General features: G+C 44.5%; 1 protein-coding gene across 1 annotated transcript; it reads right to left on the reverse strand.

Moving 5' to 3' along the window:
• Nucleotides 1-3,191: 3,191 nt before the first annotated feature.
• Nucleotides 3,192-14,864, reverse strand: LOC120030904 (blood vessel epicardial substance-like). The gene is made up of 8 exons (XM_038976413.1): nt 14,600-14,864; nt 12,497-12,621; nt 11,641-11,828; nt 11,362-11,470; nt 10,974-11,141; nt 7,350-7,491; nt 5,976-6,098; nt 3,192-3,196 (listed from the first exon to the last, which is right to left on the reverse strand). The coding sequence occupies exons 1-8, from the start codon at nt 14,862-14,864 to the stop codon at nt 3,192-3,194; spliced, it is 1,125 nt and encodes a 374-aa protein (XP_038832341.1).
• Between the last annotated feature and the right edge of the window lie 1,993 nt (nt 14,865-16,857).

A 16,857-nucleotide genomic window follows, 5' to 3' on the forward strand; every position in this document is an offset into this window, starting at 1 on the left:
CGCAGAAGTGTTTTCGGGAGCGTTTGACAGTGATGAGGAGTGGTCGTTTGTTTGCAGACCCATTACGGACACAGGCAATGAGGCAGTGATCGCTGAGATCTTGATTGAAAACAGCAGAGGTGTATTTGGAGGGCGAGTTAGTTAGGATGACATCTATGAGGGTGCCCGTGTTTACGGATTTGGAGTTTGTGTGAGATTGAGGGCATCACGCTTAGATTGTAGGATGGCCGGGGTGTTAAGCATGTCCCAGTTTAGGTCACCTAGTAGCACAAGCTCAGAAGATAGATGGGGGGCAATCAATTCACATATGGTATCAAGGGCACAGCTGGGGGCAGAGGGAGGTCTATAGCAAGCAGCAACAGTGAGAGACTTGTTTCTGGAAAGGTGCATTTTTAGAAGTAGAAGCTCGAATGCTTTGGGTACAGACTTGAATAGTAATACAGAACTCTGCTGGCTATCTTTGCAGTAGATTGCAACACCGCCCCCTTTAGCAGTTCTATCTTGGCGGGAAATGTTATAGTTGACGATTTCAGGGGTTTTGGTGGTTTTCCTTAGCTAGGATTCAGACACGGCTAAGACATCCGAGTTGGCAGAGTGTGCTAAAGCAGTGAGTAAAATAAACTTAGGGAGTAGGCTTCTAATGTTGACATGCATGAAACCAAGGCTTTTACGGTTACAGAAGTCAACAAATGAGAGCACCTGGGGAGTGGGGCTAGGCACTGCAGGAAATTGATTAACTTCTACATCACCAAAGGAACAGAGGAGAAGTAGGATAAGGGTACGGCTAAATGTTATACGAACTGACCGTCTAGCACGTTCGGAACAGAGTAAAAGGAGCAGGTTTCTGGGCTCGATAGCATAGATTCAAGGCATAGTGTTCAGACAAAGGTAAGGTAGGATGTGAGTACATTGGAGGTAAACCTAGGCATTGAGTAATGATGAGAGATAGTCTCTAGAGACGTTTAAACCAGGTGATGTCATCGCATATGTAGGAGGCGGAACATGGTTGGTTAAGGCATATTGAGCAGGGCTAGAGGCTACAGTGAAATAAGACAATAATCACTAACCAGGACAGTAATGGACGAGGCATATTGATATTAGAGAGAGGCATGCGTAGCCAAGTGAACATATGGGTCCAGTGAGTGGTTGGGCTGACTGGGAACACGGCGATTCAGACAGTTAACAGGCCGATGCTAACAAGCTAACAGTTAGTAGGCCGGGGCTAAACAAGCTAGCAGTTAGCAGACCGGGGCAGGCAAGTTAGCCTTTGGGGGACGTCGCGATGGGGGTAAGTCTGTTTTTGCCTTTTCGTGCGGTGACGTCGATAGACCAGTCGTGGAATTAGTAGGATTCCAGGTAGATCTAGGTAACTATCTAACTAGGTTAGCAGAATGGGCCTTCAGCGGGCGTCGCGCCTGAGGGGCCTGTTGGAGTCCTCGGGCAGATTATGTCGGTATTCCAGTCGTAGAGGATCGGCGGGGTTCCGTGCCCCGTACCGGCAGTAGAAGGGGTCCGGATATTGTAGCCCAGGAGTGGGCTTCGGTAGTAGCACAGGAGCCCTGGCAGGGCTAGCTTCAGGCTAATTGGTGCTTGCTCCGGGATGGAAACGCTAGCCAGGAGTGGTCACCCGGGATTGCGGTTAGCTAGTTGCGAAGATCCAGATGAAAAATGTTCAGAGTTTGCGGTAGGAATCCGGGGATATGGAGAGAAATAGGTCCGTTATGCTCTGGTTTGTGTCACGTTGTTCGAACTGGCGAGAGCTTTCCGAGCTAAAGGTTAATGACTGCTAGCAATGGTTTGCTAACTGTTAGCTGGCTAGCTTCAGTTGAGGGATTCCAGATCCGAAGTAAATATAAATACTTTAGAAAAAATTTGATCCACGCCACATTGGGTGAGGCGGGTTGCAGCTGAGTATTTAGAAGTTGAAGTTTAGGAAAATATTTTTAAAAGATATGCGAAGAAAAAGATGTAAAAAATATATATACAAGGGACAGGACAAAGACGTGTCAATCCATGTCTCAATTGTCTCAAGGCTTAAAAATCCTTATTTAACCTGTCTCCTTCCCTTCATCTACACTGAATGAAGTGGATTTAACAGGTGACATCAATAAGGGATCATAGCTTTCATCTTGATTCACCTGGTCAGTCTATGTCATGGAAAGAACAGGAGTTCCTAATGTTTTGCACACTCAGTGTAGTTGTAATTTCGGCACTATCCTAAATTATGAATTTCTCCTTAGATTCAAACAACGATGGTTATGTAAGAAATGTTCATAATGTTTTTTACTGTCATCAAATCACTGCTGGACATATGGAACTGTGGTTTCTGTCAAACTCATCTGACAACAAAATGTATGATTTAGTCATATTTTTGTTTATATGACAACTTTAACGCCTCAGTGAATTATGTGTTGTATCCTCTCTGTTATGTGTGATCCTCGGAGATTGATGGAACTACTGATATTGTTTTAACCTTGTATGGATCATATCATCTAATAATGTGTATTAATGATCAATTCATAACAGATAAGCAACAGTGAATCACTACCTCATGGTTATGTAACAGGGTAGCAGTCCATTTCAATTCAGTCAAGTCCATTTGGCCCTGTGGATACAGACTTAACCAAAGCACTTATTGTGGAGATATATGCCTCAAAGACAACGCAGAAAGCACTGTTGTGTAGCCCACATCCAGTACATATTGTGATGTGATGGACTCACGTTTTTGTTAAATTGTATTATACTATCAAGTGTTCCTCCAAAGCAGAAGATTGTCTTAACGTCTCAAAAGAGCACTGATATGTTTTATTGTTTTCCTGTTGGCCTGAATGAATGAATTTTATTCAATTCATTCATTGTATTCAACACCATTTTTTTTTGTTACATCAATCATGGTTTGTCTGAGATATTCAAAAGGTTTATTTGACTGAAATAATAAAACCTGTTGCTTACATCATCTTTTGGTCTGGTTGATCTTTCAGGGATGTGATGGTTTTAACCACGTGTCAAACTCATTCCACGGAGGGCCGAGTTTCTGTTTGGCTCCTCGTACTTGATTGATGAATTAAGGTCACTAATTAGTAAAGAACTCCCCTCACTTGGTTGTCTGGGTCTTAATTGGGAGGAAAACCAAAACATGCCCTCCATGGAATGAGTTTGAACATTGACCTGGTTTTAACAGTGACAGTAGTTCAGACTGAGAAAAGAAACCGGTAGTACTCATGATAGCTCCTAGAGGGCGCTATAGGATAAAAAGCAAAGGTCTACAAGCTATCCATCATTCTTTTTCAAGTGTTCCCTTTGAGTAATTAATATAAGGTAACTATCATGGCATAAAAAAAGTGATCCCAAACTTGTGTACTTATCACTGTGAAAAAAACAGCACAATAGCCTCAAATGGTTAGCATTGACCAGGAGGTTTAACTTGTTAAATCTTTACATTCATCAAAACACAACACTGCAGAAGCTCAGTGCATAAATAAGAGAATTAATCACACAATATGTCGCACAATGAGTAAAAGGTTTAAAAGAAACCTTCCTCAAAGGTTGTGCTTACACTAAAATGTTTTGGTTGTGACACGTGATACTTTTTGAACACTCATTGAGTATAAGAGCCAAGCAAAGGCATTGTACTACATCCAATCTAACCGGATTTTTAAAAAGTACAACAGCTACAAACTCACAATAATACCAAACACTACAAGACAAAGTGAGATGCCAAAATGTACAGTTCTGTTTTCCAGCTACAGTGGGGAGAACAAGTATTTGATACACTGCCGATTTTGCAGGTTTTCCTACTTACAAAGCATGTAGAGGTCTGTAATTTTTATCATAGGTACACTTCAACTATGAGAGATGGAATCTAAAACAAAATCATTTGCATTTTATTGCATGACATAAGTATTTGATACATCAGAAAAGCAGAACTTAATATTTGGTACAGAAACCTTTGTTTGCAATTACAGAGATCATACGTTTCCTGTAGTTCTTGACCAGGTTTGCACACACTGCAGCAGGGATTTTGGCCCACTCCTCCATATAGATCTTCTCCAGATCCTTCAGGTTTCGGGGCTGTCGCTGGGTAATACGGACTTTCAGCTCCCTCCAAAGATTTTCTATTGGGTTCAGGTCTGGAGACTGGCTAGGCCACTCCAGGACCTTGAGATGCTTCTTACGGAGCCACTCCTTAGTTGCCCTGGCTGTGTGTTTCGGGTCGTTGTCATGCTGGAAGACCCAGCCACGACCCATCTTCAATGCTCTTACTGAGGGAAGGAGGTTGTTGGCCAAGATCTCGCGATACATGGCCCCATCCATCCTCCCCTCAATACGGTGCAGTTGTCCTGTCCCCTTTGCAGAAAAGCATCCCCAAAGAATGATGTTTCCACCTCCATGCTTCACGGTTGGGATGGTGTTCTTGGGGTTGTACTCATCCTTCTTCTTCCTCCAAACACGGCGAGTGGAGTTTAGACCAAAAAGCTCTATTTTTGTCTCATCAGACCACATGACCTTCTCCCATTCCTCCTCTGGATCATCCAGATGGTAATTGGCAAACTTCAGACGGGCCTGGACATGCGCTGGCTTGAGCAGGGGGACCTTCCGTGCGCTGCAGGAAATTAATCCATGACGGCGTAGTGTGTTACTAATGGTTTTCTTTGATACTGTGGTCCCAGCTCTCTTCAGGTCATTGACCAGGTCCTCCTGTGTAGTTCTGGGCTGATCCCTCACCTTCCTCATGATCATTGATGCCCCACGAGGTGAGATCTTGCATGGAGCCCCAGACCGAGGGTGATTGACCGTCATCTTGAACTTCTTCCATTTTCTAATAATTGCGCCAACAGTTGTTGCCTTCTCACCAAGCTGCTTGCCTATTGTCCTGTAGCCCATCCCAGCCTTGTGCAGGTCTACAATTTTATCCCTGATGTCCTTACACAGCTCTCTGGTCTTGGCCATTGTGGAGAGGTTGGAGTCTGTTGACAGGTGTCTTTTATACAGGTAACGAGTTCAAACAGGTGCAGTTAATACAGGTAATGAGTGGAGAACAGGAGGGCTTCTTAAAGAAAAACTAACAGGTCTGTGAGAGCCAGAATTCTTACTGGTTGGTAGGTGATCAAATACTTATGTCATGCAATAAAATGCAAATGAATTACTTAAAAATCATACAATGTGATTTTCGGGATTTTTGTTTTAGATTCCGTCTCTCACAGTTGAAGTGTACATATGATAAAAATGACAGACCTCTACATGCTTTGTAAGTAGGAAAACCTGCAAAATCGGCAGTGTATCAAATACTTGTTCTCCCCACTGTATATGTAGATAGATATTTTGATCATGTAAAAGCCTTTTTCAAGCTATTGTTTAAGTTATTCTACCATAACTAACCAGGGTCTGTATCAGATTACAGGATAGGTGGGTGGTCAGTACTGTTGTTGTAGGATAATGTCACATCTCCTTACACCTCCTCTATGGCTGTCGAGTGGGTGTGGTGTTTCTTTTTTTTTTTTTTTTTTTTTTTTATAAATTTTATCCCCTTTTCTCCCCAATTTTCGTGGTATCCAATCGCTAGTAATTACTATCTTGTCTCATCGCTACAACTCCCGTACGGGCTCGGGAGAGACGAAGGTCGAAAGCCATGCGTCCTCCGAAGCACAACCCAACCAAGCCGCACTGCTTCTTTAACACAGCGCGCCTCCAACCCGGAAGCCAGCCGCACCAATGTGTCGGAGGAAACACCGTGCACCTGGCCCCCTTGGTTAGCACGCACTGCGCCCGGCCCGCCACAGGAGTCGCTGGAGCGCGATGAGACAAGGATATCCCTACCGGCCAAACCCACCCTAACCCGGACGACGCTAGCCCAATTGTGCGTCGCCCCACGGACCTCCCGGTCGCGGCCGGCTGCGACAGAGCCTGGGCGCGAACCCAGAGACTCTGGTGGCGCAGTTAGCACTGCGATGCAGTGCCCTAGACCACTGCGCCACCCGGGAGGCTGGTGTGGTGTTTCTTAACAGGAGAGTCTGGCTTGGACTCTATAAAGACATCGTCTTCTATTTTTTCTTCAATGGGCTTCATCGTTTTGGATGTCTTGGAGGCAGGAGATTTTTCTGGAAAGAAGGACACAACGGTTAGCGTGGGAATAGAGGTGTGTGTGTTTTTTTATGTAACTGTGTGTGTTTTCATATGGCCACAGACGAACGCACCATAAAGGTGACACAAACAAGGTTATCATAGGTCACAAATTCCACAATCCTTCATTCTGACTCATATGACAATACTTTAAAAACAAAACAGAATCACAACCACACATTTGAAAGAATACACAGATAAGCCCTAATTTCACATACTGTATGTTTGTGTTGGAGACGGGGGGAAGACAGTGTGAAGTTAAATCAACATGGTAAGAAAACAAAATCATTCTGAATCCTTTTCCAGACATATCACTCACATTTGCAATTCAACCCCTACATTTGATATGGACATTGCAACAGGATAATGTAGAAGCTATTGGGGTTAAAGAGTGTCTTGTATGTGTAAATACTGAACATGTTCCAGTAGGAGCTGTACAGCAGCACTATTACTACAGGATGGATGATATGAATGAATGCTGTCCTACTCTTAAACACTGAACTTTGAAGATGTTAAAAGGACAAACCAGGTTACCGGGGATCACTCGTTTTAGAACAGGCAACATAGTGCAGAGCTGTAGGGTTAAATATTTAGGGTTGGGTTTGAGGGAATGAACTAGCCCGAGTCCCAGATCTGTTTTAACTGTCTTGCCAACTCCTATGTCATTGTCATGCCAAATGATAGTTGGCAAGACAGCACAAACAGATCTGGGACTCAGGCATTAGGAAGGTGAATTTGAGGGCAGGGGGAGGGAGAGAAAAGAGATAGTCTTACACCCCCTTCAGGGCAAGGTGTGATCTGAGAGAGTGGGTTGATTCACAGCTAGAGGAGGAGGAGGGGGAGGAGGAGGGGACAGGAGAAACAATGTCAGAGAACAACTAACTAGAACACAACACCTAGTAAACAATGTTGTCAGATTGGAGCTAAACCCCTAATAAACCAGGATTTAGTGTCTGTTAACATCCCACACCAGAGAGGATATGAGGGCTAAACGACGAAGACGGACTCAACCGCGGATACCCATAATGCCTCATGATTTGAGTAAATTAAGTGACTGTTTAACAGCTACTATTGACCTGGCAAAGATCCACCGTGAATCGAAACTTTGTCACTATTAAAAGGTGGCATGATAGTGTCAGTCCTTTTCAGACTCAATAGCTATTCAGGTTGTTGGACACTGACAGATGGGCCAATAGTATCACAGCTTGATGGGAGGTGGTGAGACTTACGATGTGAAGAGCCACTGGAGCCTCCACGGTGGATCTGGTTCAGGATGTCATCGGTGTCACTGGTGCTGCCCATGCTGTTCCTCATCTGCATCATAGAGACCTGGGAGCACAGGCTGGGCTGACGCTCCATCTTCTTCGCTGCCTGTTCATGTAAACATTGTCATCGTTATCGTCATCATTGTTATCATCGGTGTCACCACCACCATCATCATCATAATCTATGTTATTTCTGCCCCCAGCTGTACCCTGGACACCATATGTGAATTGATTGCCCTCCATCTATCTTCAGAGCTCGTGCTGTTAGGTTACCTACACTGGGACATGCTTAACACCTCAGCCATCCTACAATCTAAACTTGATGCCCTCAATCTCACACAAATTATCAATGAACCTACCAGGTACAACCCCAAATCCGTAAGCGCGGGCACCCTCAGATATCATCCTGACCAACCTGCCCTCTAAATACACCTCTGCTGTCTTCAACCAGGATCTCAGCAATCACTGCCTCATCGCCTGTGTCCGTAATGGGTCTGCGGTCAAACGACCACCCCTCATCACTGTCCCTAAAACACTTCAGCGAGCAGGCCTTTCTAATCGACCTGGCCCGGGTATCCTGGAAGGATATTGACCTCATTCTGTCAGTAGAGGATGCCTGGTTATTCTTTAAAAGTGCTTTCCTCACCATCTTAACAAAGCATGCCCCATTCAAAAAAATGTAGAACCAGGAACATATATAGCCCTTGCTTCACTCCAGACCTGACTGCCCTTGACCAGCACAAAAACATCCTGTGGCGTACTGCATTAGCATCGAATAGCCCCCGTGATATGCAACTTTTCAGTGACGTTAGCAACCAATATACACAGGCAGTTAGGAAAGCAAAGGCTAGCTTTTTCAAACAGAAATGTACATCCTGTAGCACAAACTCCAAAAAGTTCTGGGACACTGTAAAGTCCATGGAGTATAAGAGCACCTCCTCCCAGCTGCCCACTGCACTGAGGCTAGGAAACACTGTCACCACCGATAAATCCACGATAATTGAGAATTTCAATAAGCATTTCTCTACGGCTGGCCATGCTTTCCACCTGGCTACCCCTACCCCGGTCAACAGTCCTGCACCCCCCACAGCAACTTGCCCAAGCCTCCCCATTTCTCCTTCACCCAAATCCAGATAGCTGATGTTCTGAAACACCTGCAAAATCTGGACCCCGACAAATCAGCCGGGCTAGACAATCTGGACCCTCTCTTTCTAAAATTATCCGCCAAAATTGTTGCAACCCCTATTACTAGCCTGTTCAACCTCTCTTTCAAATTGTCTGAGATTCCCAAAGATTGGAAAGCTGCCGCGTTCATCCCCCTCTTCAAATGGGGAGACACTCTAGACCCAAACTGCTACAGACCTATATCTATCCTACCTTGCCTTCCTAAGGTCTTCGAAAGCCAAGTTAACAAACAGATCACGACCATTTCGAATCCCACCGTACCTTCTCCGCTATGCAATCTGGTTTTCGAGCTGATTATGGGTGCACCTCAGCCACACTCAAGGTCCTAAACGATATCATAACCGCCATCGATAAGAGACAATACTGTGCAGCTATATTCATCGACCTGGCCAAGGCTTTCGACTCTGTCATCACCACATTCTTATCGGCAGACTCAACAGCCTTGGTTTCTCAAATGACTGCCTCGCCTGGTTCACCAACTACTTCTCAGACAGAGTTCAGTGTGTCAAATTGGATCAAATTGGAAGGCCTGTTGTCCGGACCTCTGGCAGTCTCTATGGGGGTGCCACAGGGTTCAATTCTCGGGCCGACTCTCTTCTCTGTATACATCAATGATGTCGCTCTTGCTGCTGGTGATTCTCTGATCTAACCTCCAGACGAGCTTCAATGCCATACAACTCTCCTTCCGTGGACTCCAACTGCTCTTAAATGCAAGTAAAACTAAATGCATGCTCTTCAACCGATCGCTGCCCGCACCTGCCCGCCCGTCCAGCATCACTACTCTGGACGGTTCTGACTTAGAATATGTGGACACCTACAAATACCTAGGTGTCTGGATAGACTGTAAACTCTCCTTCCAGACTCACATTAAGCATCTCCAATCCAAAATTAAATCTAGAATTGGCTTCCTATTTCGCAACAATCATCCTTCACTCATGCTGCCAAACATACCCTCGTAAAACTGACTATCCTACCGATCCCTGACTTTGGCGATGTCATTTACAAAATAGCCTCCAACACTCTACTCAGCAAATTGGATGCAGTCTATCACAGTGCCTTCCGTTTTGTCACCAAAGCCCCATATACTACCCACCACTGTGACCTGTATGCTCTCGTTGGCTGGCCCTCGCTTCATATTTGTCATCAAACCCACTGGCTCCAGGTCATCTATAAGTCTTTGCTAGGTAAAGCCCCGCCTTATCTCAGCTCACTGGTCACCATAGCAGCACCCACCCGTAGCACGCGCTCCAGCAGGTATATTTCACTGGTCACCCCCAAAGCCAATTCCTACGTTGGCCACCTTTCCTTCCAGTTTTCTGCTGCCAAATACTGGAACGAACTGCAAAAATCACTGAAGCTGGAGACTCATATCTCCCTCACTAACTTTAAGCACCAGCTGTCAGAGCAGCACACAGATCACCTGTACATAGCCCATCTGTAAATAGCCCATCCAACTACCTCATCCCCATACTGTTATTTATTTTATTTTGCTCCTTTGCACCCCAGTATTTCTACTTGCACATTCATCTTCTGCACATCTATCACTCCAGTGTTTAATTGCTGTATTGTAATTATTTCGCCACTATGGCCTATTTATTGCCTTACCTCCCTTATCCTACCTCATTTGCACACACTGTATATAGACTGTGTCGCACTGCTTTGCTTTATCTTGGCCAGGGCGCAGTTGTAAATGAAAACTTGTTCTCAACTTGCCTACCTGGTTAAATAAAGGTGAAAAAATAATAATAATTTAATCTAAGGAGACAATTCTTAATTCTTAACTTAGGAAGGTTAATGACCAAATCACAATTACACTGTGTACAAAGTGTACAAAACATTAGGAACTCCTGCTCTTTCCATAACATAGACTGACCAGGTGAATCCAGGTGAAAGCTATGATCCCTTATTGATGTCACCTGTTAAATCCACTTCAATCATTGTAGATGAAGGGGATACAGGTTAAAGAAGGATTTTTAAGACTTGAGACAGTTGAGACATGTATTGTGTGTGTGTGCCAGTCAGAGGGTGAATGGACAATACAAAATATTTAAGTACCTTTGAACAGGGTATGGTGCCAGGTGCACCGGTGTGAAGAATTGCAACGCCGCTGGGTTTTTCACACTCAACAGTTTCCCATGTGTATCAAGAATGGTCCACCACCCAAAGGACATCCAGCCAACTTGACACAACTGTGGGAAGCATTGGAGTCAACATGGGCCAGCATCCCTGTGGAACACTTTCGACACCTAGACTCCATGCCCCAACAAATTGAGACTATTCTGAGGGCAAAGGGGGGTGCAACTCAACATTAGGAAGGTGTTCCTAATGTTTTGTACATTACGTGCATGTTTGTAGAAAATAGAAACTACAGTGTCTCAGTTTCTGAACAGTGACTAAACCCACCTTGTCACTGAGAGTGGGGTCGTTGAGCGAGTACAGCTTGTTGGTGATGTCTTTGCCAATGAGGTACCTGAACACCTCGTTCAGGAAGGAGTCAGACTCCAGGAAGTAGGTGAGCCTCTCTCTGGACCAACACAGGAATTTACAATTCTCCTCCGCCATGATGGTCACCTGTAAATGAATCAAGAAGTCACAGGTTGTCATGGTATCAAACCTGCCCTATCATGACCTAATCATGCCAACAGTACTTGTGTTGTTTGGTCTACCCAGTATGGATACACTATGAACTGGAATATGGGTAAGTGGTAAATTGGGTTATATATATAAAATAAATTTTAAAAAGAAAAAAAGAAAAAAAATTATACATTCAATAATCTGAGTGTCTAGTTACCTGGAATTTTTCTCCTCTGTTCATCTGGGTTGATCTAAACTCAGGGGAGTCGATGAAGGCGTTCGTGTAGATGTTATGGAGGAAATGACCTCGATATGACACCTTCATTCTGTCGCACAAAAACGTATAGTCAACATGGATGACCATGGACGGATCAAATGCACACAGATGCACACAGATAATGTTAAACCTTATTTTCTCAAACACCATTCATGGAAAACCGGGGATGGAATGACATGGTAGATATGTGACAGGGAGATGTCTCAGAGTGATACCTACTTTCCTTTAAGGAGGATACTGAGGCGCTCATCCACAGAGGTCTTGTCCTCGGCAGCATACACCTGTCCCTTCTTCAGGCTCTGGATGGTGCAGAATTGGCCCGTCAGTCTCTGGAACAGGGCCTCGCGCACGTGAAGAGGCTCAAACATCCGCTTGTACACTGACTTCAGCTCCCTGTCAATCTTAATCTGACAGAAGACATAACACGGTTACAGCTCATTGTCTATAGCTGATAGAGTGGAATATAAAGTGTTATGATGGATGATTGACGTGACTTGAGCTAGGCTCCTGATTCAGGGTGGATAACCACAGGGCGTAACATAAAGGACCAGGCATTAAGTATATTTTAGGGTCTTTAATAAAATATCACCACAGCAGCCATCATAAAGTGAGAGCCACCTAGTTCTACTCATCCTTGATATTGAATTGATAGGACACAATTCACTCATGTATGTCATTCAGTGTTAGTAGATGGAGGGAGGAGCAGAGACATGGGAGTGAAGAGGACAGCAGTATAGATGTAAACATAACTTCCTTTCTCGTTATGAGGAGAGGTGGTCCCATTCTGTCAGTTATGTGAAGGCCCTCTACACACTGGAAGTCCACTGGTTGCAGCAGTGCATTTGAAAGACCTGCATCTCATTTAGGTAGAGAGAGACAGAGTGGCCCCAACCCCAGGGGGATGTGACGCTGTCTCACCGCTGAGAGACACAATGGAAAACTAATCTCCAAAAGTCCTCATCAAAATAACTGTTCCAGGCAACTTGTATCTACTCTAAGCTGTATGTATGTACTGTATATAAATGGACCACAATCAACCTCTAACTGGACTGTGTTGGGTTGGGGCAGAACTCACAGGTCTGCGTTTGTAGACCAGGTAGAAGAAGTGCATGAAGTTGACCAGCAGGAAGACCACGTTCCACACCATGACATCCAGGTTACACCGGTACAGCGCTGCCCAGGTGATGAACAGACAGCTTCCTGTCAGGGACAGGAAGTAATAAAGCACACTTGAGTTATTATTGGTTGAGTTATATCCTCATATTGCCCTATAGCGGTACATTTTTAAACTAGCTTGAGAAAACTCCAGTAGGCAGTTGTACTACCACCAACATAGTGGTCATATTATATGATATCATTCCACTCTACTCAGTGTCTTTCCCAGCTGTACTACCACCAACATAGTGGTCACGATATGATATCATTCCACTCTACTCAGTGTCTTTCCCAGTTGTACTACCACCAAAATAGTGGTCACGATATGATATCATTCCACTCTACTCAGTGTCTTTCCCAGCTGTACTACCACCAACATAGTGGTCACAGTATGATATCATTCCACTCTACTTAGTGTCTTTCCCAGCTGTACTACCACCAACATAGTGGTCCCGATATGATATCATTCCACTCTACTTAGTGTCTTTCCCAGCTGTACTACCACCAACATAGTGGTCACGATATGATATCATTCCACTCTACTCAGTGTCTTTCCCAGTTGTACTACCACCAACATAGTGGTCCCGATATGATATCATTCCACTCTACTTAGTGTCTTTCCCAGCTGTACTACCACCAATATAGTGGTCACGATATGATATCATTCCACTCTACTCAGTGTCTTTCCCAGTTGTACTACCACCAAGATAGTGGTCACGATATGATATCATTCCACTCTATTTAGTGTCTTTCCCAGCTGTACTACCACCAACATAGTGGTCACGGTATGATATCATTCCACTCTACTTAGTGTCTTTCCCAGCTGTACTACCACCAACATAGTGGTCCCGATATGATATCATTCCACTCTACTTAGTGTCTTTCCCAGCTGTACTACCACCAACATAGTGGTCACGGTATGATATCATTCCACTCTACTCAGTGTCTTTCCCAGCTGTACTACCACCAACATAGTGGTCACGATATGATATCATTTGCATATGCGGCTATGGAACCCTGACCTGTTCACCGGATGTGCTACCTGTCCCAGACCTGCTGTTTTCAACTCTCTAGAGACCGCAGGAGCGGTAGAGATACTCTTAATGATCGGCTATGAAAAGCCAACTGACATTTACTCCTGAGGTGCTGACTTGCTGCCCCCTCGACAACCATTGTGATTATTATTATTTGACCATGCTGGTCATTTATGAACATTTGAACATCTTGGCCATTGTTCTGTTATCATCTCCACCCGGCACAGCCAGAAAAGGACTGGCCACCCCTCATAGCCTGGTTCCTCTATAGGTTTCTTCCTAGGTTTTGGCCTTTCTAGGGAGTTTTTCTTAGCCACCAAGCTTCTACACCTGCATTGCTTGCTGTTTGGGGTTTTAGGCTGGGTTTCTGTACAGCACTTTGAGATATCAGCTGATGTAAGAAGGGCTATATAAATAAATTTGATTTGATTTGATTCCACTGTACTCAGTCCCTTTCCCAGCTGTACTTCCACCAACATACTGTAGTGGTCACGATATGATATCATTCCACTCTACTTAGTGTCTTTCCCAGCTGTACTTCCACCAACATACTGTAGTGGTCACGATATGATATCATTACACTCTACTTAGTGTCTTTCCCAGCTGTACTTCCACCAACATACTGTAGTGGTCACGATATGATATCATTACACTCTACTTAGTGTCTTTCCCAGCTGTACTTCCACCAACATACTGTAGTGGTCACGATATGATATCATTACACTCTACTTAGTGTCTTTCCCAGCTGTACTTCCACCAACATACTGTAGTGGTCACGATATGATATCATTACACTCTACTTAGTGTCTTTCCCAGCTGTACTACCACCAACATAGTGGTCATATTATTTCTAACAGCAATTCAATGCATATGAATCCTTGAGATGGAGTGAACAAGTGGATACTTTGAAGAGAAGGGAGAGATACTGTGGTGTTAGAACTGGTAATGAAACTGAAAATCTGGGCCAGCAGAGGCCAGTATGGACCCACCTGTCATCAGCATGAGGCGCAGCAGGATCATGTGCAGGGTCAGGGTGGTGGGGATGACCAGGCCCAGGAGGAGAGACAGGTTCCCCAGGTGGAAGAGCAGGTGGTGGGCCTCCTCCCACTCCTCACAGGAGGTTATGTTGGGCTCCAGGGTGGTCATCACCGGACCTCCACCTCCAGCCCCGAGTACAGACCCAGGGACTGCCGACCGCAGGGGGGCCAGGGTGGTGTAGAACAGGCTACTGGTCATCTCTGGAGAGGTAGACATCCTGATCCTCACCTAGAGAGAGGTGGGGAGGGTGTTGTGGTTGTTTATGTACTGCTTATGAATGGGGTATGTACATGTTATGAATGTATTATTATGTTGGTACCTTTCAAGTTAAGTGTTACAGGATTGGTGGTAGAAACAGCAGTGTACATCAGTTTGTCACTATCACAATCTCAATATCCTCAGGTTTCAATAGATTTTCATAACAGATTACTGTATTTCCAAATGTTTTATTTTATGTAGTAATGCATTAGAATAACTTTTGAGATGCTTATAGGCCTACTGACACTGTCAACATAATACTTGATTCATCAACTAACTGATTTAATACTGCAAATAGCCTGGGAATTCATCATACCGATCATACAGCACTGGAGTGACATTGAAAGGTTTCACTTGGAAATATCGACCTCAACTGGGTTTTGAGCGGATCTCGTGACTAACGCGCAACAATATTTGATATAGATTGTGAAATGGAAATGGAAAAAGTGCGAAATGAGTCGGCTACAATACTCTGCTTGTAGAAAATTAACGGGACCCACCGGCAGACGTCTTAAGAAATAGCCTAATTTGTTTGAGCGGTAACTTTCCTTTCACCACTCAGTCAGAGTAAGATAACAGAAAATTGGAGATGTAACTTACCAATCTGACAACAATCGATCAAACGCGTCGCTGGACAGGATAATGAATAGAAAACAATGGACACGTAATGAGGAGCTATAAATGTATGTCCTCGCGAGCTGGGGGACTGCACAATGTGAGTCGCGCATTCCAGTGAACTGACAGGCATTGACTAAAATGGGCAAGAGGCGAGGGGACAGCAGTCAACACTACCCCGCCGCTGCGCACCAGCAAAGTCCGGGCACGCCAACAGGGGGAGGTAAAACGTCCCTTTAACTGAAAATATAGCCTAGCAGCCAGCAACTCCTAGAAAATAATATTATGAAGCCAGTCGAGTGAATCGTGTTATGTGTTTCGAGATGTTGGTAAACCTAATTGAACAGTGCTCCTTCCCCCTCCAGAGGTGACATGAGCTGCGTGATGAGGTTGACAAGAGCAGATATTAATGAGATCAGCACCAAGGTCAGCGCGAGAAAGTGATTGACACTCACCTGTAGGCTGCTCTACAGAAATGCACGCTCCCCGAGGAAAATGTTGTAGCAATAATGAAAGTTATTCGAGATACAATACGTATAGGGTTACATTGCATTGTTAATCATTTTTTATGATTAAACACAAATATTGACCAAAAAAACTCAGTAAGGCATTGAATATACAGTCTCAATTTAAGACAGGCAGGTAGTAAAGTGCACTATAAAACATAAGCAGGAATCAGGGGGTAACATTTCACTGGTATTTTGATGCAGAGAAAATCTCTCTCACACTCCCACACACGTCTCGCAAACCAAGTGGAGGGTTACTTGATGTGCTACAATGTATTCTATGTTGATGCGTAAATTACATAGCTTATGCCCCATCTATAGCCTAAGCACTTGAGGATAACAAACAGACAAAAACAACATCCATTAATGAAAAACAAACATTAAAAAGTTCCGTTCCAGTCACGAGACAGTCTCTTTCGGTGCTGTTATAGTTATAGGGACACGGGCACGGTGGCCATGGTCATATTGCGCTGGGACTCGTAGGAACGCATCTGTCCGGTCTAATTCAGGCAACGGGGGCACGTGACAGTAGGTGGGTAACCGGAGATCATATCGGAACCCGCGGCTGTCGAAAGCCTTGTCGTTGAGGGAGTACAGCTTGTCCGCGATGTCATTCCGCACCACGAGCGCAAAGACCTTGGCGATGTAGCGGTGTTTGGCAAAGAGTAGGTACAGTTTCTTACGTCTCCAAGAAACGTACCTACAGCAATTATCTGCACGCAGGGTCACCTGGGGAAAGAAAACACTAACGCTTATACACTGAGTATACCAAACATTAAGAACACCTTAATATTGAGTTGCACCCACACAGGGGTGTTGGCCAATGTTGA

Source organism: Salvelinus namaycush, chromosome 37 (genome assembly GCF_016432855.1).
Source record: "Salvelinus namaycush isolate Seneca chromosome 37, SaNama_1.0, whole genome shotgun sequence".
Classification (NCBI taxonomy): Eukaryota; Metazoa; Chordata; class Actinopteri; order Salmoniformes; family Salmonidae; genus Salvelinus; species Salvelinus namaycush.

Coding starts and splice junctions, on each gene's coding strand:
- LOC120030904 (XM_038976413.1), bottom strand. CDS start 14,864: ATGTCTACCTCTCCAGAGATGACCAGTAGCCTGTTCTACACCACCCTG. Junction 11,471..11,640: donor AGTATCCTCCTTAAAGGAAA/GTAGGTATCACT, acceptor TTTGTGCGACAG/AATGAAGGTGTCATATCGAG. Junction 7,492..10,973: donor ACCCCACTCTCAGTGACAAG/GTGGGTTTAGTC, acceptor TTACATGAACAG/GCAGCGAAGAAGATGGAGCG.